Raw genomic sequence first — 21,549 nt, forward strand, 5'->3', positions numbered from 1 at the left:
TTTCTGAATCCTTTCAATTTTGCAACATCTTTCTGATAGGAAGAAGTCCAGAATTGCACGCAATATTCCAAAAGTGGCCTAACCATCTGGTCAGTTTGAGGATGCTGGTTCAAGAAACAGTTACATGGAGGAAGGTGTTCTATGCAGAATCCCCTTTGCCATCTCTCTCCTGTAAGACCCTGTGTTTGATTTTACTTTTTTTGCCAAGGGGTGTGTATGGGGATTGTCGCAGGAATTTGGAACAACATCATTAAGTTGGAATGGGCTGTTGGGCTTTTGGATAGGTTAAGTTATTCTATATTCTGTAATCTTTTTGTTTGTGTTTCACTCAGTAATATTGCAAATAAATTCTGTTTTGCAGATGGCCCAACCGCTATCCAAACACCCAACTAGCGGTTGGGCCAGCTGTATCCGTCCTGGAATATCCACTCTACACCTGCTTAAAACAATGTGCAAAGTTAGGGTCTGGGCTACTTTCTTGAAATGTTTTGAGGCGTTTGGCCTGGCCCATAACAAGGGAGAAAGGTCAAAGTCTTTTTCCCAGGGTAGGAGGTCCAAAACTAGATGGCATAGGTTTAAAGTGAGAGGGGAAAGATCTAACAGGCAACATTTTCACACAGAAGGTGACGAGTGTATGGAATGAGCTGTCAATGGAGGCTGGTAGGGCTACAACAATTGAAAGGAATCTGGCTAGGTACATGAATAGGAAGGGTGGATATGGGGTCAATGCTAGCAAATGGGACTGGATTAATTTAGGATAGTTAGTTGGCATGGATGAGTTGGACCACAGGGTTTGTTTCCAGGCTGTACAGCTCTATGACTCTAAACATGGCACCTACCATTTTTGTGGAGGTGTGAATGAGGGCATCTTCTTTGTTTTGTGCTTGTGCATTTTGAAGAGGAACCTGCCGATATAAATCTGTACTTGCCTCTATGATGTGTGACCTTGCTGATCTGGGATATGACAGTGCAAGATAAACTGGAAAGGAGTGTGTTTGAACATGGTGGGTTTATTTGGGTAGCCAGGATACTCTTTTGGAGAGGTAAGGTACCCCTTTGCATATGGTCCCAGGATGTCTTTGGTGAGATCAGGTGCCCAAATTGTTAATGTAGGCATGAATATAGATTATTAAAACTTTGCAGCTCTTTGGACTGCCAACAAGACCTATCAAAAGTATCAAAGGGACATGCCAATAATACCAAGAGGATGTAACAAAAGTGTCAAGAGGACCTGGCAAAAAGTGCCAAAGATGACCTGGCAAAATGTCACAGGAAGACATGTCAATGAAGGAATTATGGACAGTACCTATCTCAAAATTAGCTGTCAAGAGAGCCTGTCAGCACTGTCAAGAAGAACTATTAAAATGAATTCTCAAAGGTAACAAAACATTTACAACTCCTGCCCTTAAATTCTCCTAGAAAAATGTCTGGAATTTCAAAACAATTGTTTGCTGTTTAAATGCTTTGTTGACAGAAGACTGAAGGTTTCTATTACTTGTTTAGAGCTACAGATGCTATTATCATTAATAGTCAGCCTCACCCTGGACAGTGAGGAGACAGTGCAATACTATATTTGGCATATTTACTCAATATGCCTGGGGTTTGAGGATAAAATGGGGTGCTGAAGACTTAGATAGCTCGGTTGGCTACGAATGTGGGCAAGTTCAGAGCCTATGGGTTCACAATAAAGAAGGGAATGTGTACTTTTGGGGTTCACCATGAGGAAGTGGCTGAGCCTAACACTCAGTGTCTGAGGAGTGACTGCTGTTTTCTTCCATTCTGCTGTAAACAATAAGTGTGCAATGAAGATGAGAATGGTTCCCATTATGGCCAGAGTCAGCAGGGTAGATGTTTCATTCTTTGAGGCAGGATTCAATTTTGAGTAAGATGAGACCCTTCAAAGGTAAATAGCATTACAAATACACCCACACAGTAAAACTGAAACACATTTACGAGCACTTTATGCTGTGTGAACCTTGGGCATTGACTTACTATGTGCAGTTCAAATCCTTGCTTAAGCATTTTTCAACACTTGGGCAGCATCACAAATCAATGCCAGTAATGACTGTGATACACATGCATTGTGTTGTGACCTGGAAAGTTACCAAAGTAGCAGTCACCTTCCTAATTCCCATAATCTACACCTGGTCCAAGAGCTGCTAAATTCACATCTTGGACCATAAAACCTTGTCTGGCATTAGAGATGATTAAGCTATGTACAGTACCTTCAATGCTTTATTTGGGACTAGATGGATATTTGCTCACAAAGCTGATGATTAAAAGTAAATACGTTAACAAATGTGATAAAGTAGTTACAATGATGCATCACTGGTGATACTTGTGTGCCCTTAGATCTTCTTTCTTTCCCTCTCTGTCTCATTGCAGTCTTAGGGTCTGCAGTTGAGGTGAATGAGCTTGTCCTAAAGTGGAATCTGTTGACCTAATGTTGGGTTTGGGCAACCCTGGGACATTTATCTCTAAAGGGCCCAGACATGCTAAATGTGTTCTGGCCAGAGACAGATCCACCCTGCTTGGCTTGATCTCCCACAGGGCTATGAGTGGCATGCAGGGTGGAAATGAAATTACTCCATCTCTGAATGATCCTGAGGTGAGGCTTCTGGGGTCTTTTATGTGGTTCATCCTCTGCTAGCTGCCTATTGGCACCACTTTTTGTCCTTTTGAGGTCCAGGTCCCTCATCCCTGACACCTTTCTGCTGATGTTGAGTATACATGACTTGAGGATGGAATACAGATTTGTGCATATATCCATTAGACTTAGAGATTGCTGGACCTGAAATGTCTTGGCAGCTGCCAGTATGTCCATGGAGATGCCAGACATTCAGAACCTGAGGGAGCAGGATTCCAACAGTGCTGGTCCAGTCCAGCAATCTTTGTGTCATGTTACCGCTGTCCCTGACAGTGCTGCTCTTCTGTCTACATCTCAATACAGTCGCAATTTGTTGACACCTTGGCGTCCTTTCCTGCCCAGACCCAAGCAGGTGCCTGATTTTCAGCAGTCTTCGAAGTTCCAATGGACTGGGGCATTACTTCCTTGACTAGCTGCAGAGACATGGCAGTGAAGTATTCACCAGCAGGTGCTCAGCACTCTTAATATAGCTAAATTACCCACCAAAATGTTAGTATCTAAGCTGGTGCACACAGACGAGCAGTTTTGCTGATGTGTTCTGTGAAGTATCTTTGTACTCTTCCTCAGAGATGGAGGAGGAGGTGTTTTATGGGGCCGCCTTCTTGGCTGTGGAGTCCATGCTATTCCTGCTAATGGCTGTTGAAGATGAAAGAGAGAGAACAAGAGAGAGGAAGAAGTTCTGATATGTTAAGAATATGTTAGAGAGTAGCACTGCAATGGACAATAAAACTTTCTTGGTTGTTAGGATATGGATGTTTCCACATCTCCATAAGATTGGTCCCAATCCTAAACCATGAAGACCAAGATTCTTTTCTCACTATGGGTGAGGAGCAGAATGTCAGGTAACTCACCAACCATCCCAGTTCTTTAGGTCCTGTAATGGGCCATTTTCTCCTGTAATGAAAGAAAAGGAGGAAGTGAGTGAAATTAAAGTGATTGCCCTGCTGTTAATACTGGTTAAGTCGGGGAAGGTAACAAGGTGTTCCAAATGAGTGGACAGAATAGAGGCTTTGTAGGGTTGATTTGTGCTGAGAATTGGGAGTTGTCAGCAAGTGAATAAGATTTTGCATGCTGTAATGTGATTGGTAGAGCCTGAGCCTTGGTGAGATTTGGGTGCAGTAGCAAAGATAGAATATAAGGGAGCCAGGAGAAGATGGTCGCACTTGCCTTTCCAGGGATCATTCTGGTGAACCTTTGTTACACTCTCTCGATAGCATTTGTGTCTCTTTTAAAATGAGGAGACAAAAACTGTGCACTGTATCCCATGTGTCATCCCATCAATGCCCTGTACAGCTGCAGTAAGACTTCCTTGTTCCCATCCTTATCCTGTAAGAAAATTCTAACTTATGCGCCACAGTTCCCTCATTGGGTGTGCAGAGCTGGAGAATATTATGACTCTGCAATGCTGTTGCAGGAGTAAAAACATCAGTTCTATGTCTTTTAGATAACTAAATTAACAATGGAATTAGGTGTCTCCAGGCCCCAATAAGTTGTTGATATTGTGGATGATAAAACGTCTTTAACAAGTACAGTCATTGGTCTTTCGAACTGATAGTAACATTTGGAATCAGCGCATATGAAATTCAGCATGAAAATTCTAAAAATTGCTGTCAGTGAATCTATGTTTTTATATGCATAGCTGACATTCCTGCAGATTACAATCTTATAGATTGCATTGAACTGACAAGAGCTCCCTCCCTTGTGTTGAAATATTATTATTAAAAGCCCATCAATGTGTACATCTTATTAATGAAAGGTAACTAGATTTATTTTGCAGGTATATTTAGTCACAAGTTCTTCTGAAGAACCTGTCTGGCCGAGAAAACTAGTTTTATGTATATGTAATGTCAGTTTTTCTTTCTGAGATTTTTAATATGACAATTAAAAAGCATTGTTATTTCAGCTTTCAGTGTAAGCCCCGATTATTAGTTTTGCTCTCTGAAATTTAAGTCATAAGTGATAAGATAATTGCTGCATTTTACTTTTGGGTTTGCAATCTGTGTGCAACAAGTGCAAAACCATGGCGCCCTCACTTCCCCCCATCCACTTCCATCCAAGATCTGACAGAAATTTACCTGTACTTCCACACATGTCATCTGCTGTATCCGTTGCACCCAATGTGGTCTCCTCTACATCAGGGAGACAGGACACCAACTTGTGGATAGTTTCAAAGAACATCTCTGGGACACCCACACCAATCAACCACACTACCTCATAGCTGAACACTTTAACTCTCCTTCCCATTCCATGAAGGACATGCAGGTCTTGGGCCTCCTCCATTGCCAAATCCTAACCACATGAAGCCTGGAGGAAAAACAACTCATCTTCCACCTTGGGACTTTGCAACCACTCAGAATCAATATGGGATTTCACCAGTTTCCTCATTCCCTTCCTCCCATCTTATCCCAGTCCCAGACCTCCAACTCAGCACTGCCTACTTGACTTGTCCATCTCCCTTTCCACCTATCCACTCAAGCCTCCTCTCCAATCTATCACTTTCACCCCCACCTTCATCTATCTATCGCATTCCCAGTTACATTCTCCCCAGCACAACCCTCTCCCATTTATCTGTCAGCCCCCTTGCCCCGCAAGCCTCATTCCTGATGAAGAGCTTATGCCCAAACTGTCAATTTTCCTGCTCCTCAGATACTGCCTGACCTGCTGTGCTTTTCCAGCGCCACACTCTCGACTGCAGTCTGTATTGTATTTCAGTATGACCAGCTGCTTAATTACTTGAAGACATCCCTGTTAACGGATGCCAAGATGACTTCTTGAATTGTACCACATTAAGATTAATATGAGGAAAAGTGAAATCATAGAGATAACTGAATCTTTGTGGGCAGTTCTCTTCCAGGCTAATAGTGAGTGTGTTATTAATTGCAAAATCCAGGTGAATATGTGATGATTGGTTTATTTGTTTGTTTTTGTATTTACATTAATGTTGTTCTCACCTGACTGTTAGTGGTGGATACGGTATGTAATGGATGCATGCATAAGGAGAGTTTGACTAAAAAACTCAGGTAAACCTGTAATTTGAAATGAAATGGCAGAGAGCATTGTCCATTATTTGAGGTTTCATATTGTTCTGCAGGTAAAATGCCACTATTCTGCTAGCAGTGTTTAATTCCTCTTAACATTCCTTGACTTACGTTGAAAAGGAATACTTCTTAAGCTATATTGTGACTATTTTTTCATTTCATACCTTGATAGAGTATATGATTACCATGTACGACACCAAGACTCGAGAACTTTACTGGAATGCTACCTATTATGACTATTCTGCTCCTTTATGCAATGAGAATACAGACTACAGTAAGTTTTGAGTTTGATTTAATTAACAAAGTTTACAGACAGTTTCAAGAGTTTGTTGCCTGCTATAATCATTTGAGCATTAGAACTAGATCCACTTCCTGAGTGAAATTTCAGCTTTTCTCATTTTATGAAATGACTGTTAGAAGGGTATAATTGATGCCGCCTCCATGTTTCTGATTTGTACAGAAATGGCTCATTTTGCATCAAATGGAGATGGTTTGGTGGTGACAGTAGATAGGGAATCGGGTGATGTTCTTTGGATGCAGAACTATGGCTCTCCAGTGGTGGGAATGTTCATTTGGCAACAGGACAGCCTGCATCGGATACTTCATCTCAATGTTGCCATGGAAACTCTGCGGTATCTCACTTTCAACTCTCAAGACATCCGAATGATAAAGTGGAAGTACCAGTTCCCTAAAGAACCCTCCACCACAAAAACTCAACTGGTGTAAGTTGTGATTTGGAGATGCCGCTGTTGGACTGGGGTGTACAAAGTTAAAACTCACACAACACCAGGTTATAGTCCAACAGGTTTAATTGGAAGCACCAGCTTTCGGAGCGCTGCTCCTTCATCAGGTGATTGTGGCTACCACCTGATGAAGGAGCGGCGCTCCAAAAGCTAGTGCTTCCAATTAAACCTGTTGGACTATAACCCGGTGTGGTGTAACTTGATTCTTTCTGAATCCAAATGTAATCCCCATATGTGTCATAAATTATGACTAGCTTTTGTTACCATCGTCTAAAACAAATTATGGGACACAAGACAAAGGCTGCCAGAAAAAAATGCCTTTTCAATGTGTATTTATACTATGGCTTTTCTCTTCATTTTTTACTTCCTTATGCTTCTGTTGGTACTGCAATCCAAATCACTTGGCTGCAAAGCTTTAGTGTCTTTCTGTATTGAGATGCACATGAGTGCTTTGGAAGGTTGTTCATTTAATCTACAGTTCTGAAGAAGAGTCATACCAGACTTGAAATGTTAATTGTTTCCCTTTCCATAGACCTGCATTTCTCAAGTATTCTCTGTGTTTGTCTCTTTAAACATCCTTCTCCACAACACCAAAACTAAAGTTGTGAACATTAACTCAGCTCACGACTGATAACATGCTTCAAAGCAATCAGTTGGTGATACAGTTGAACTGCTAAGAGTTCCAAGGGCAGTTGAGGCTAGGAAATAAGTGTTGGCCTACCCAGGAAATCCCACATCCCATGAATCCACTTTCCAACATGTTTAGCTGTATTTAAGACCACCATTATGAGGCAAGGCTTAGTGTCTTCTGGACAGAGTTTTTCATTGAATAATGCAACAACATAAAAAATCCTAAAACACTTTACAGGAGCGTTTTCAGATAAACAGTGACCTTGATGAAAAGCATAGTTTAAAGCAGAGAAGTTTTAGGGCCAGTCTTAGAATCTGTATCTCACACAATATACAATTATATTTAACTGAAGTAATTTTTATTTTAAGCCTTTGAAAGTGGTCTTTTGGATATATGATTTTCCATTAATTAAATATACTATTAACTTTATTTCTTTTTCTGTTATTACAGTCCCACACTTTATGTTGGGAAACATGCGTCTGCTTTCTATGCCTCATCATCACTTGTCCATGAAGGTGTCGCTGTAGTGGTAAGTACATAATTCCACAAAGGGCCAATGCACCATCATTGTGAAGTTACTGATCTAAATGAGCAATACTGGAAAGAAACAGTGAGTCTCTGAAAAATGTATAAATCTCACAGGAAATCTTTATTTCCAGAAGAATTGGTGAACACTATTTGGTGAATAAATGGTCTTTCCTTAATTTTTATTAATTTACTCAACTCCAGAGAATGCTGCATAGGAACTTATTTTAATCTAAAAAAAGTTTGTGAACTTTCTTCCTTTTTCCCCAGCCACGAGGAATTACTATTGCCCGTGTTCATGGCCCTACCACTGATGATGTCACTGTGCCGGAACGAAGTGCATGTGAAAGAACTCCAAGCACACATGTCAAATATCCACAGGGGAGTATCCTATCATCTGGAAATGACAAGAATCAATGGTTGTTCATAGGTATGTAACTAATTTCCCAGTTATTGTAATGACAAGGAAACTCATGATCTTTGAGTGTAGAGCACTCTTAATAAAAAGAACAAGATACTTAAGTTCACTGCCTGCACCATGTCCCCCATCCCCAGTGATAATATTTGGATTCTTTTGCACTGCTAGTTTCTGCACCCAGTGAGTTCTGACTTGATGGTGAGCAATCAAGGAGGGGCGGTACTAACTTTGAAGGTAGACAGATTAATGAAATAGTAGCCGAGGAGTTTAAACTCCTGCTGTAGAATCCAACATACAACCCCTCTGATCAAGAAACGAAAGTATGACACACTGACCAATGGCAGTACACTTTCCTGAATGAATGAATGATTTATTTATTATCACGTGTATCTTGAAGATACAGTGAAAAGTGTTTTGTTGCCACAATCCATTGCTATTTTGAATTACAGCAAGGATAAAACAAAATTACTTAAATAAGAGTTCATCTTCACTAGAGCACTACAGCAAGTTGAGTACTGAAATGTGTGCTGGAGAGCAAGGTGGTGCATTAAAATTGCAAATGACTTAAATGTTGGGGTCGTGCTTGCAAACTAAATGGAAGTGTTCTGCAAAGCAGTCACCCAGACTTCCTTTGGAATCCACAATGTAGAGGAGACCGCAGTGAGAGTAATGAATATAGTACAACTACAAGTACAACTACATCGCTGCTTCATTTGGAAGGAATGTTTGAGGCCCTGGATGGTGAGGGGGAATGCAGTAGGTAAAATAATAGCTTAATACTCTTTCTGCAATTGAGTAGGAAAATGCCGTGGGAAAGGGGACAAGGTTATTATTGAAGTGGACCAGATTGTCACAAAGGGAATAGTCCTTCCAGAATGCTGATGAGAAAAGAGATAAAGTTGGAAGTGGTGGAAATGGTGAAGGGATCATCCTTTGAACTTGAGGGCTGATGGGGTGGAAAGTGAGGCGAAGGAGAATCCCACCTTACTACTGAGAAGGAAACAAGTGTGGGTTTGAGAAATTGTCAAACACCTCTTAAATAATCAGTATTCAAAGGCTGTTTTATTTTTCCAGAAGGGATTAAAGTTAGAGATGAGAAACAATAAGGTAGTCCTTGTTCTTGACTCTAAAATGAGGCAAGATGTCTGGCAAGATTGTAGTTGGCTTTAAATGAGGTAAAACATTAATCACACAATTCCCCAAATCAAAGACAGGTTGAAAAGAAGATGGTAAACCAAGGAAGTTTTCAAACTATTGAAATATGTTTCAGAGCAAAGGGACAGGTTTGAAAATTATGATTGGTTGGTTTGAATCTGTATTTGACATAGCCCCAGGTATCAACTTACACGAGGATAGGGTGCAGGAGCTATACCCTTTTATTTTGGGATTCTTTGTGTATTTCTTCTCTTAGACACAGGCAAGGAGAGAGAGAGAGAGAGCTGCCAAGACTCAACTTGAGAATACAGTGGTTTATCAAATAGCAGCCTAGAAACATAGCATAGAGGCTATTAGGAAACAGGAGTGTTACTGCATTGGAGTAATTAGCAGAAATTGAGAATGGAGCCTATGCTCACAACTAAAGATCTAAATGAATGAGAAATTAAAATTGTAGACCCGCCTAGTAAAACTACTGGAAGAGATCCACAAGGGAATTCTCCAGAGAGATGGAGCTCAGGAATTACAAGTACCAAATTGGAAACTAAGGAGAAATGTGAATTTCTGAAAGTTGTGGCACACCATGGTTTGATCGCAGGAGAAATGGAAAAACTCTCAAAATCGTTGTATGTTTGGGGTCATCTTGGGTGGAATTAAAAACAGAACGGAAAGTGGTCCTTTTAATTAAGAACTGTGGAGGTTTGAATTTCTTTTTAAAAGTTAATGGTTTTCTTGTGATCATAGCATCATGAATGGAAAGTGTTCCCAGGTTCTCAGAGAATACAGTTTTACAGTCTTTATAGGATCTCTTCCAGTTGAGAAAGTCAGTTTCAGGGAGAAGACCTTCCCCAAGTGTAGGAAGCAAGGGATCTATTTGGCAAACTCTGCTGTGGTTTGAGATGCTCAGATCAGATTCCATCTTGAACATGTATTCAGATCTCGGTACAGTGCTTCAGGAAAAATATATTGGCCTTAAAGGAGGACAGCTCAAATTCACCAGAATACCGGATGAAAAGGGATAAATCACGAGGATAGGTACTTAGACTTAGTTACAAACCCATATGTCCAGAATATTAAGGGGTGATCAAATCAAGATATTTTTGAAGCGATTAGATGTTTCAATTGAGTAAATAGAAAGCAACTATTTCTCTGGTAGGGTGAGGGTGTGAATAAGAAAGGGTCCAATCTTAAAAAATTGAGGTTCAATGTTCAGGAGTGATAGCAGGTATTATTTCTTCACACACAACATAATGGAAACTTAGAACTCTCACGGTAAACTCAAATCACTTGATAAGAATGCACCTTTGCATTATCATTTATTATCACTAAGATTGAAATTTACAATATTGATCTGAAAAGCTTTCTACAATACCGTTGGTGATAAAACTTTAATTAGATAATTTAAAAAAATGATATTTCCCAGCTTCATTCAGGAAGCATTTGCTGCAGGTATTCATACAGGTCCTGTTATCTAAAGCCTCCATTAAAATATTAGTCAATGTAATTATGCACAATGTAATATTATATGCCAGAGGTCTTGGAATTGAATGAAAGCATAGAGACAAGGTTTTTAGGAAAACATAATTGCTTTCAGTTTTGTAGTAGATCTATTTGGGATGCTGTAAAGTCTCTATTTTTCACAAGGTTGGGTTATTGATTCACCTCATCTGAGAAAACAAAAAGTCTTCTATATTGAAAATTTTCTTTACATTTATATAATGGTTATGATGTAGGGCTGGAAGCATATGGTGAGTTGGGTGCATATCTAAAGGATTGAATGGAATTTGACTTCTGTAAACTAAGTATATATACAGAGAGTTATTATGTGAATTGGACTTGTGGCAGCAATGAGTGCATAAATTGAAATTTCTAAGATGTGCAATGATCAGTTAAAACTTCACAGATAGCGTGCGCTTGTATATTAAGCTTTAATTTAGAATAATGGTGGAAACTTTTTCTTTCTAAGCATCAAATAGCCAACTTGATTTTTATTATTTGAAGGTCACCATGAGCTGCCACCAGTAGCACATACCACCATTCTGAGGGCATTTCCAGATCCATTGAAGAAGAATGAAGAGACTGTCATCACTACAAAGACTAACACCAGGACTCTCGATGAAGTATGTTGCAAGCAGTTCACTTTAATTGTTCACTGCTGATTTATACCATTCATTCTGTGTTTCTTAAATATAAAAAGAATAAGGGGCACCAATATTGCAAGAAAAGCACCTGCAATGACCATAATTTTCACCCTGGCCCTGCACTGATATGAGTCATAGGAGCAGAATAGGCTATTCAGCCCATCAAGTCTACTTTGCCATTCAGAGAGATCATGGCTTATTGTATAATTCCACGTCCCTGCTTTTTTCCTTGATTCCATTCCGGGTGGTTCAGTGGTTAGCACTGTTGCCTCACAGCGCTGGGGACGTGGGTTTAATTCCAGCTTCAGACAACTATCAATGTAGAGTTTGCACATTTTCCCCGTATCTGTTTGGGCTTTCTCCTGGTACTCTGGTTTCCTCCCACAGTCCAAAGATTTGCAAGTTAGGTGGATTGGGAATGCTAAATTGTCCATTCTGTCCAGGATGTGCAGTTTAGGTGGAATAGCAGTAGAGAAAGCAGGTTAACAGGGATAAGGTGAGTCTGGGTAGGATGCTGTTCGGAGAATAGGTTTGGACTCAATGGGCCATATGACCTGCTTCCACACTGTAGGGATATTATAATTAAAAATCCGACTATTTCAGTCTTGAATATAGTTAATAGCCTAGCCTCAACCACCCTCTGCATTAAAGAATGCCACATTCAGTACCTTGTGAGAGAACAAATTCCTCTTCATCTCTGTCTTAAATGTATGACCCCTTATTCTGAGATTATGTCCCCTTGGCCTAGACTCTCCCACAAAGGAAACAACCTCTTCATATCTCCCCAGCAAATCCTGTGTGAATCTTATATGTTTCAATGAGGTTGCCTCACATTCTTCTATATTCTATGTTGTTCAATCCACCTAATCCCTCCTCTTAAGACCGTACCTCCATTTCTGGTATCAGCCTAGAGACATAGCTACTGATAAGGAAATGACTTTTCAAAAATCAATCCATATTTTGTCATCTTGTGGCTTGTAATAGAATCATTGAGTTTTTACAGTATGCAAAGAGGTTTGTTGGTCCATCATGCTGGTGATAGTCATCAAACATCCATGTATTTAAATCCAACTGTTCAGCACTTGGCTGTCAGCCTTAAATGCTATGGCGTTTCAAATGCTCATCTAAATAGTTCTTAAATGTCTTGAGGTTTCCCACATCCACTACCCTTTCATGCATTGAGTTCCAGATACCCACAATCCTTTGAGTGAAAAATTTTTTTTTCATCATATCCCCTTTAACTCTCCTGCTCCTTACCTTAAAACTGTGATCCCTGGTTATTGGCCCATTTATAAAGGGGAAAGCATTCTCCCTATCTACCTTGTTTATGTCCCTAGGAATTTTGTGCACCTTGATCAGATCCACCCTCAGCCTTCTCCACTTTAAAGAATACAAACCCAACCTGTCTAGTCTCTCTTTGTAGCTGATCTTGGTGAATTTCTTTTGCATCTTTTCTAGTGCAATCATCTGCTTCCTATAATTGAAATCCCCTGTTATTATTACACTATTGATCTTATTGTTGCCTCCTGGTGTGCTTCCCTGACCTCAAACATGCACTCCTAGTGTCATAGACTCATACAGCACAGAAACAAACCCTTCAGTCCAACTCATTTATGCCGACCAGGTTTCCTAAACTGAACTAGGCACATTTGCCTGCATTTAGCCCATATCTCTTAAAACTTTTTCGATTCATGTACCTATCCAAATGTCTTTTAAACGTTGTAATTGTACTCATCTCTTTGACAATTTATTCTATATGCACCACCCTCTCTGTGAAAAAGTTGACCCTCTGATCCCCGTTAAATCTTTCTCCTCTCATCTTAAACCTAGTTTTGGACTCCCATACTCAGGGGAAAAGACCTTGGCTATTCATCTTATTTACGCCTCTCATGATTTTATAAACCTCTATAAGGTCACCCCTCAGCCTTCTTATGTTCCGTCTTATTAAGTGTCTCCTATAACTCAAACCCTCCAGTCTCGGTAACATTCCTAGTAAATCTTTTCTGCACCCATTCCAGTTTAATAACATCCTTCCTTTGGCAGAGCGACCAGTTTGCATGCAGTACAAAAGTGGCCTCATCAATGTCTTGAACAGCCATGACACGACGTCCTAACACCTATAATCAGCACTGTGATCAATGAAGGCAAGCATACCAAGTGCCTTCTCCACCACCTTGTCTACCTATGATGCCACTTTCAAGGAACTATGTACCTGCACCACAAGGTCTCTCTGTTTGTCAACACTCCCCATGGCCCTACCATTAACTCTGTAACTCCTGCCCTGTTTATACTACCACAGTGCAACACCTCACTTTAATCTGAACTAAACTCCATCTGCCAATCTTCAGCCCAGTGACCCAGCTGATCAAGATCTCATTGTACCCTAAGATAACCTTGTTCACTGTCCTTTACGTTACCAATTCTGGTATCATTTGCAAACTTACTAGCCATGCCTCCTTTATTCTCACCCAAATCACTTATAAATGACAAACAACAGTGGACCCAGAACCACTGTCAAAGGCTTTTAGTCTGAACAATGTGAGGAAGGTGATGGCGTAGTGGTATTTATCACTGGACTGTTAATTCATTGTCCCAGATAACATTCTGGGGACCTGGGTTTGAATCCTACCACAGCAGATGGTGGTAGTTGAGTTCAATAAATATCTGGAACTAAGAGTCTAATGATGACCGTGAATCCATTGTCAATTGTCAGAAAAATCCATATGGTTCACTAATGTCCTTTAGGGAAGTAAACTGCCATTCTTACCTGGTCTGACCTACATGTGCCTTCAGACCTATAGCAATGTGGTTGACTCTTAACTGCCCTCTGTACAACTAGGGATGGGCAATAAATGCTGGCCTAGCCAGTGATGCTACCATGAATAAACAACAACCCTCTGCCACCACCTTCTGTCTCCGACCATCAAGCCAATGTTGAATCTAATTGATTAGCTGTCCCTGGATCCTATGTGACCTAACCATGCAGAACCTTGTCAAAGGCATTGCAAAGTCTATGTAGACAAGATCTACCATTCTTCCTTCATTTATCTTCCTGATCAACTCGTCAAAAAACTCAATCAAGTTAGTGAGACATGATTTCCACTGCACAAAGTCACACTGACTATCCCTAATCAGTCCCTGCTTTTCCAAATGCATGTAAATCCTGCCTGTCAGAATCTGGTCCAACAACTTATGTCAGATTTACTGGTCTATAGTTCTCTGCCTTTTCCTTGCAGCCTTTCTTAAATAATGGCACAACGTAAATCCCATTCACATTGAATCTTGAAAATAATGTCACATTAAACATCATCTCTGCTCAATATAACAAACATTATTACAAAATAGAACAACAAGTCAGCTTGGTTGGTATTTCAGCAGCTGTTGTTGGTCTTCAGCTTAGATTAATCAGTGTTTAAAATATAAGAAGTTAAGGTCCCTAGCAGATATTTAATGTTTGTTAGCAGAATTAAGCCTAAAGAGAGTAATTTAAGGGTAAGTCATGGTGGAGCAGCTGGTCCATGTGGAATGCTTTTTATTCATTCGTAGGATATGAGCATTACTGGCTGGCTAGCATTTATTGTCTGACCCTAGTTGCCCTTGAGAAGTTATTGGAGAGCTGCCTTCTTGAACCACTAGTCCACGTACTGTAGGTTGCTCCACAATGCCCCTAGGGAGGAAATTTCAGAATTTTTACCCAGCGACAGTGAAAGAACAGTGATATATTTCCAAGTCAGGATGGTGAGTGAATTGGAGAGGAGCTTGTAGGTGGTGGTGTTCCCATGTATCTGCTGCCATTGTCCTTCTAGATGGAAGTGGTCATGTGTTTGGAAGGTGTTGTTTAAGGGTCTTTGGTGAATTTCTGCAGTGTATCTTGTGGATTCTGAGTGTTGGTAATGGAGAAGATGGATGTTTGTCGATGTGTCAGTCAAGCAAACTGCTTTGTTATGGATGGTGTGAAGTTTCTTCAGAGTTGTTGGAGCTCCACCCACCCAGGCAAATGGGGCGTATTCCATCGCACTCCTGACTTGTGCCTTGTACATGGTAGACAGGCTTTGGGGAGTCATGAGGTCAGTTGCTCACCACAGAATTCCTAGCCTCCTGTGTTCCTCCTATGCAGTGCCGAATTCAGGGATGACCATGCATACAGTCTCTGACTGCAGCTGCATGAAATCCATTTTCAGAACTGGAGCAGCAGCTGGTGTTGCTGTGGAACTCCACAAGGCTGAAATCACCACATTTAGTAACTATAGTGAGCTGATCACTTTGCAGTTAAAGACCACATGCAGGAAGGGAATGGGTGACCACCACACAGTGTAGAAACATTAGACAGATTGTGCAAGAGTCTTCTCTAACAAGGGGAGATGTTTCTTAAAGGAAAACAACAAGAGTCAAGTCAATGACATTATGAGTGGCTCAGCCAGATAGTTGGTAGAAAAGAAGTGAGGAAACAGTACTGATAAGGGACTCTATTGTGTGGGCAATGAATAGATGTGACCAAAGATATGACACCAGAATAGTATGTTGGATAATTGGACACAAGACATTCAGAAAAGGGAGGGTGAGCAGCTCAAGGTTGTGCTCCATATTAGTACTAACGACATAGGCAGGAAGAGGGATGAGGTCCTGGAGAAGGAATTTAGGGAGTTGGACTTTGAACTTAACGCAGTACAGTACAGGAACAGCCCTTTGGTTCACCATGTCTGTGCTGGCCATGATGCTATTCTAAACTAATCCCATTTCCCTGCACATGTTCCTTATCCCTCCATTCCCTGCCTCGTCGTGTGTCTGTCTAAATGTCTCTTAAATGGGATAGTCTTGGGATGAGTCCCTATGTCACGTTGTAATGAAACTAGAAATAGAAAGATAAAATAGTTGAATGCGTAACTAAAAAGCTGGTGTAAGAGAGAGGATTCAGATATCTGGATCATTGGGATCTCTTCCAGGCTAGGAGAGACTTGTACAAGAAGAGGGGTTGCATTTAAACTACAGGGGCACCCATATCCTTGCAGGGAGGTTTTCAAGTGCTACTCTGAGGCTTTAAACCACTGTGGCAAAGGGGTGGGTACCAGAGCAGTAGATCAGCATGTGAAATGATTGAGGAGAAGGTAAAAGTTAAATCAAGTATGATTAATAGGAAGAACAGGCAGGGCCAGGTTATGAATACGGTGGGACTGATGGTCTGAAGTGTATTTAATTTGTTGCAACAGGTAAGGCAGATGACCTTCAAACCTGGATTAGTACACAGAACTATGATATTATAGCCATTACAGAAACTTGGATGAGAGAAGGGCAGGACTAGCAACTCAGATGTTCAAAGGTTTAGATATTTCAGGTGTGATAGAGAGGGATGTAAAAGGGGTGGGTGAGTTGCATTACTGACCAAAGAGAATATCACAGCCACACTAAGAGAGGATATCTTGATAGGCTCATCCAGTGAGGTCATATGGGCAGAAATCAGGAATTTAATAGACACGAGTACTATCACTATGGGCCTCCCAATAGCCAGCTGGAGATAGAAGAACAGATATGTAGACAGATCACAGAAAGACATAACAAGAACAGGATTGTTCTAATGGGTAATTTTAATTTTCACAATATTGAGCTCGACTCCCTTAGTGCCAGGTCAGAATTTGTTCGGTGTCTATGGAAAGTTTCTTGAAACAGTATTTAGACAGGCCAAAGGGCATACTAGAAATGTATTGGGGAGTGTGCCTGGCCAGGTGATTAAAGTTTCAGTGGTGGGGTGCGGGATTTGGGAACAGTAATCATAATTCTGCAAGTTTTAAGATAGTTATGGATAAGAATAAGTCTAGTCCTTGAGTGAATGCTAATTACAACACTTGTAGTCAGGAACTGGAGAAAATGAAAAGCATTAAGGTTGCTAAGTCCTCATTGCCTGATGGGATCTATTCCAGGTTACACAGGATGCGGCTGTTTGAGGTAAACCTGAATTTGATGTGGGAGTCTTTTAAAGGTCTATTGATCAGAGCTTGAGAGCAACATGTTCCTGTGAGGTTAAAAAGATGAGGCTGCCAAAATTTGGGAACCTTGGATGACAAGAGATATCCAAAGTTTAGTTAAAAATGAAAATAAAGCATATGTAATGTTTAGGAAACTGACATCACAAGGCCCTTGAGGAATACAAAGGAAGCAGAAAAGACCTTAAACAAGGAATTATGAGGGCTAAAAGGGGCCATGAAATGTCTTTGGCAAGAAAGATTGAGAAAAGTCTCAAAGCATTTTATACATTTATTAGGAGCAACAGGGTATCTAGGGAAAAGATAGGTCCACTCAAGGACAAAGGGGGAAGTAGATGCATGAAACCAGAGGAGGTGGGTGATGTCCTGAATGAGTACTTTGCATCGGTACTCACCAAGGGCACAGATGATATTAAGATAAGGAAGGGGTATGTTGATATTCTAGGGCATGTCGGTTTAAGAAGGAGGTATTGGATGTTTTGAAAAACATTAAGGTAGCAAAGTCCCTCGGGCTCAATGGGATCTATCTGAGGGTCCTGGGGGAGGCAAGGGAGGAAATTGTTGGAGCCTTAACAGAGATCTTTGTATCCTCTGTAGCCACAGGTGAGGTGCCAGAAGGAGAATAGCCAAATTGTGTTCTACGGTTTAAGAAAGGCAACAGGAATAATCTAGGAAATTACAAGTTGGGGAGCCTTATATCAATGGTAAGGAAATTATTAGAGAAGATTCTACAGACAGGATTTTCTCGCATTTTAAAAGAATGGACTTATTAGGGATGGTCAACATGGCTTTGTGCATGGAAGGTCTGTCTCACAAATTTAATTGACTTTTTTGAGGAAGTCACGAAGATGATTGAGGGGAGTGCAATGGATGTTGTTTAAGTGGACTTAACTAAAGCATTTGACAAGGTCCCTTATGGTAGGCTGGTCCAGAAAATTATGTCACATGGGATCCTCAATGAGTTGGTAAATTGGATATAAAATTGGTTTGATATAGAAGACAGAGGGTAACTGTGGAGGGATATTTTTCTGACTGGAGATCTGTGATCAGTAATGTTATGCAAGGAACAGTGCTTTTTGTTTGTAATATATATATTATTTGGATGAAAATGTACCTGGTCTGATCAGTAAGTTTGCGATAATATGAAAATTGTGGGGAATTGTGGATAGTTAGAGAGGTTGTCAAAGGATGCAGCAGGATATAGATGAAGTGGAAAGTTGTGTGGAAAAGTGGCAGATGGAGTTTAATTCGAACAAATGTGAGGCGATGAATTTTTGGACATCAAATGCAGAGAAATATCTACAGTAAGAGTATAAAGTGAAGTATAGGGACCCTTAGGAGCTTTGATATATGGAAGTATTTAGTAGCAGCATAAGTGAATAAGGTATTAAAGGTGTGCATGCCGTCATCGGGCGAAACGCTGAGCTTAAAAGTGGCAAGACGTGTGCAGCTTTATAAGACTTCAAGTTCGGTCACATTTGGAGTACCGTGTGCATTTCTGGTTGCCTTAAGAAGGGTTTAGAGATTTGGATAGGGTGCAAAAGAGGTTTACTCGGATGTTGCCTAGATTGGGGTGTATTAGCTGTAAAGAGAGGTTGGACAAACTTGGATTATTTTTACTAGCACATTAGAGGTGAAGGGTAACCTGATGGATTTTTATAAAATTATGAGGGGCAATCATAGGGTAGGCAGTTGGGAGCTTTTTTCCCCCCCAGGTAGAGTCAATCTCAAATACTGGGGGGATTAGGTTTAAGGTAGAAGGGAGAAGTTTAAAGGAGATGAGTGAGGCAGGTTTTGTTTTTGCACAGAGGGTGTAGAAGCAGATATTTAGATAGCCATATGAACATATACGAGACGGAGGGATATAGACCATGTGCAGGTGGGTAGGATTAGTTTAGAATGGTGTCATGTTCAGCACAGAAATGGTGAGTCAAAGGGGCTGTTCCTCTGCTGTGCTGTTCTGTGTTCTGTGTTAAGACTAGAACAAAAGGAGGTAGAAATCATGTTTAGCAATTATAAAGCCCTGGTTAGATGACATTGGATGTACATGAAAAATTTTGAGCGCCACACCCCTGGAAGGGTATTTAGATCTTGGAGGCAATAGGAACTGAATCACAATTAATTGTCATAACCTTGGACTCCTGGGATATATCTTAGAAATAATTTGGTAAATCCGTACTCTTTTTGCCTTCTTTGATAGGTGGAAAAGTTCCAACGCTACAGTCTATATTTCAGACTAAATTACAAAACAAATCCTTATCAGAAAATACAATTTAGCATAGAAGCACATATAATTTTTTAAAAGAATAGTTTTTTTCTTTCCTTAAGTTTATGATGCAGCCTGACCAGACGCAATCAAAAACATTTGACCAAAGTTATCGGATGGACAACGAAGTAAAACATGAGACTGCAAGTGAGAGTGTGCCTGAATCAGGAAATCAAGACATCTTGACTGTGGCCATATTCACTGTGCTAGTAGGAGGATGGATGGTGTTTCTGATTATGTATCCAAAAGTAAGTTATTTTTATTACGCAGCAATTTATGTTGTCCATTATCCTGGTGCAACTTGCGTGCATTAGTGTATTGTTACATTTACCTGCCATGCAGCTCTTCTCCATTAAACCAGTACCCAGGTGAACCCCTTTAGTCCATTATCACACTGCCTCACTGAGCTTCGGCCATTAACCCAATGTCACATTCAATATCCACACTCCACAGTTCCCCTTTGTTAACTTGGTGTTAATTTATCTGGTATTGCAATAATGACACCCCCATCCATTGGCCAGATCCTGTCTGTTAATTTGGTGCTACAGTGAAACTGAGCGGAAGGTAGATTATCTATTCTGATCTCGAGCTGTAATGTTTTTGCTCTTATTTAGTGTGGTGGGATTGGAGGAGATTCAGAATTTTAACTTTAATCATGAGAATTTACCTCTGAATCTAATCACTCCACACTCTAATGTACTATAATGAATGTTTCCCTGTCTGTTTTTAATCTTCACTTTCATCTTTTCTGTGGCAGAAAATGCACCAACAGCAGAAACTACAGCAGCAACAGCTGGAACAACATCTAGAAGAGAAATTCCAGCTGCTTCAGCAGCAGCCGCCACAATCTGGCAGTAAGCTCAGGGCAGACTTCCCAGAATTCTCAGAAGATGCAGCTCAGGTCTCCCAAAAAGATCCACAGGAATCCAACTCCTCAGCCCAAGATAGGAGCAGCCAATACTCAGAACAGCATGACTATAATTTGCAAAATGGCACTGCCTGCTATGATGAAATTGTTACTGGTTGGTATTTGAACTTCTCTTTGCTAGTTTAAATTTTCTTTTTAATTTGAGAAAAAGATTGAGGTGACACAGTACAATGTGCCATCATATATAAGTTGGAAACTCTGAAACCTCTAGAATTGCAATGTTACAAACTATACGTAGAAATGCCTATGACAGTTGAGGTTAAATGCCAAGCAACTTAATTTAAAATCCCTGACTGCCTTTAATGCCAGTAATTTATAGTTGGAGTAGTTTTATGTCTCCAACAGAATAGCTAAGAGAAAAATGCCTCATCATGCTTAGATGTTGATATTGCAAACAATAATTTCTTGGCAATGGTCTTCTTTAATCTTGATTTTGTCTGCTTCTCATTGCAGCTGTTCAGCCTTTTTTCTCATTATTCATCCCGGCCTCTTTCCATCTGTCTGTTTGCCTTCTTTTCTTCACATGTATATCAACCCAGGCATTGAAAGTTGATAAGAGTGTTCTAGCCTGATTCTGTCTCTGATTTAATTCACATTTCTGTTTATTATTTTGTTTATCCTGCTGCCTCCCTCTGAACAAGCCTAAAACATAGAGTGTAGGTAAGAACATATCTGGAATAATGTACGCAATTTTTGTCTCCTTACTAAGGAATTATATACTCCTCATAGAGTGCATGCAATAATGTTCACCAAGCATGGAGGAATGGAGGGATTGTACAAGGTTTGATCTGGGACTTTATTCTCTCAGTTTAGAAGAATGAGAGATGATTTAACAAGTAACTTGCTTAGAGTACAATCGAGTTGATACAAGCGGGATATTTTCTCTGGCCACTATGTCTAAGGTCAGGGGACTCAGTTTCAGAACAAGTGAAGTGACGTTTAGGATTGAGGTTTGACAAGATTTCTTCACTTTGGTGATGAATCTTTGGTGTTTTCTGCTCCAGGGGACTGTGATAGATTAGTCATTGAAATGTTCTGGACAAAGATTGATTCTTATGTGTTAAAAATCTAAGGAATAT

At 40.3% G+C, this 21,549-nt stretch overlaps 1 protein-coding gene across 1 annotated transcript in view; it reads left to right on the forward strand.

Annotated features, from left to right (window-relative positions):
* Window positions 1–21,549, forward strand: part of ern2 (endoplasmic reticulum to nucleus signaling 2) — a 124,218-nt gene that overhangs the window by 61,914 nt on the left and 40,755 nt on the right. Inside the window, exons 7-13 of the mRNA XM_060840737.1 lie at window positions 5,858–5,959; window positions 6,146–6,407; window positions 7,510–7,588; window positions 7,855–8,014; window positions 11,159–11,277; window positions 19,605–19,790; window positions 20,300–20,564. Of these exons, the coding sequence (XP_060696720.1) occupies window positions 5,858–5,959; window positions 6,146–6,407; window positions 7,510–7,588; window positions 7,855–8,014; window positions 11,159–11,277; window positions 19,605–19,790; window positions 20,300–20,564 (1,173 nt within the window). The remainder of the gene's footprint in view (window positions 1–5,857; window positions 5,960–6,145; window positions 6,408–7,509; window positions 7,589–7,854; window positions 8,015–11,158; window positions 11,278–19,604; window positions 19,791–20,299; window positions 20,565–21,549) is intronic.

This window comes from Hemiscyllium ocellatum, chromosome 20, assembly GCF_020745735.1.
Source record: "Hemiscyllium ocellatum isolate sHemOce1 chromosome 20, sHemOce1.pat.X.cur, whole genome shotgun sequence".
NCBI lineage: Eukaryota > Metazoa > Chordata > Chondrichthyes > Orectolobiformes > Hemiscylliidae > Hemiscyllium > Hemiscyllium ocellatum.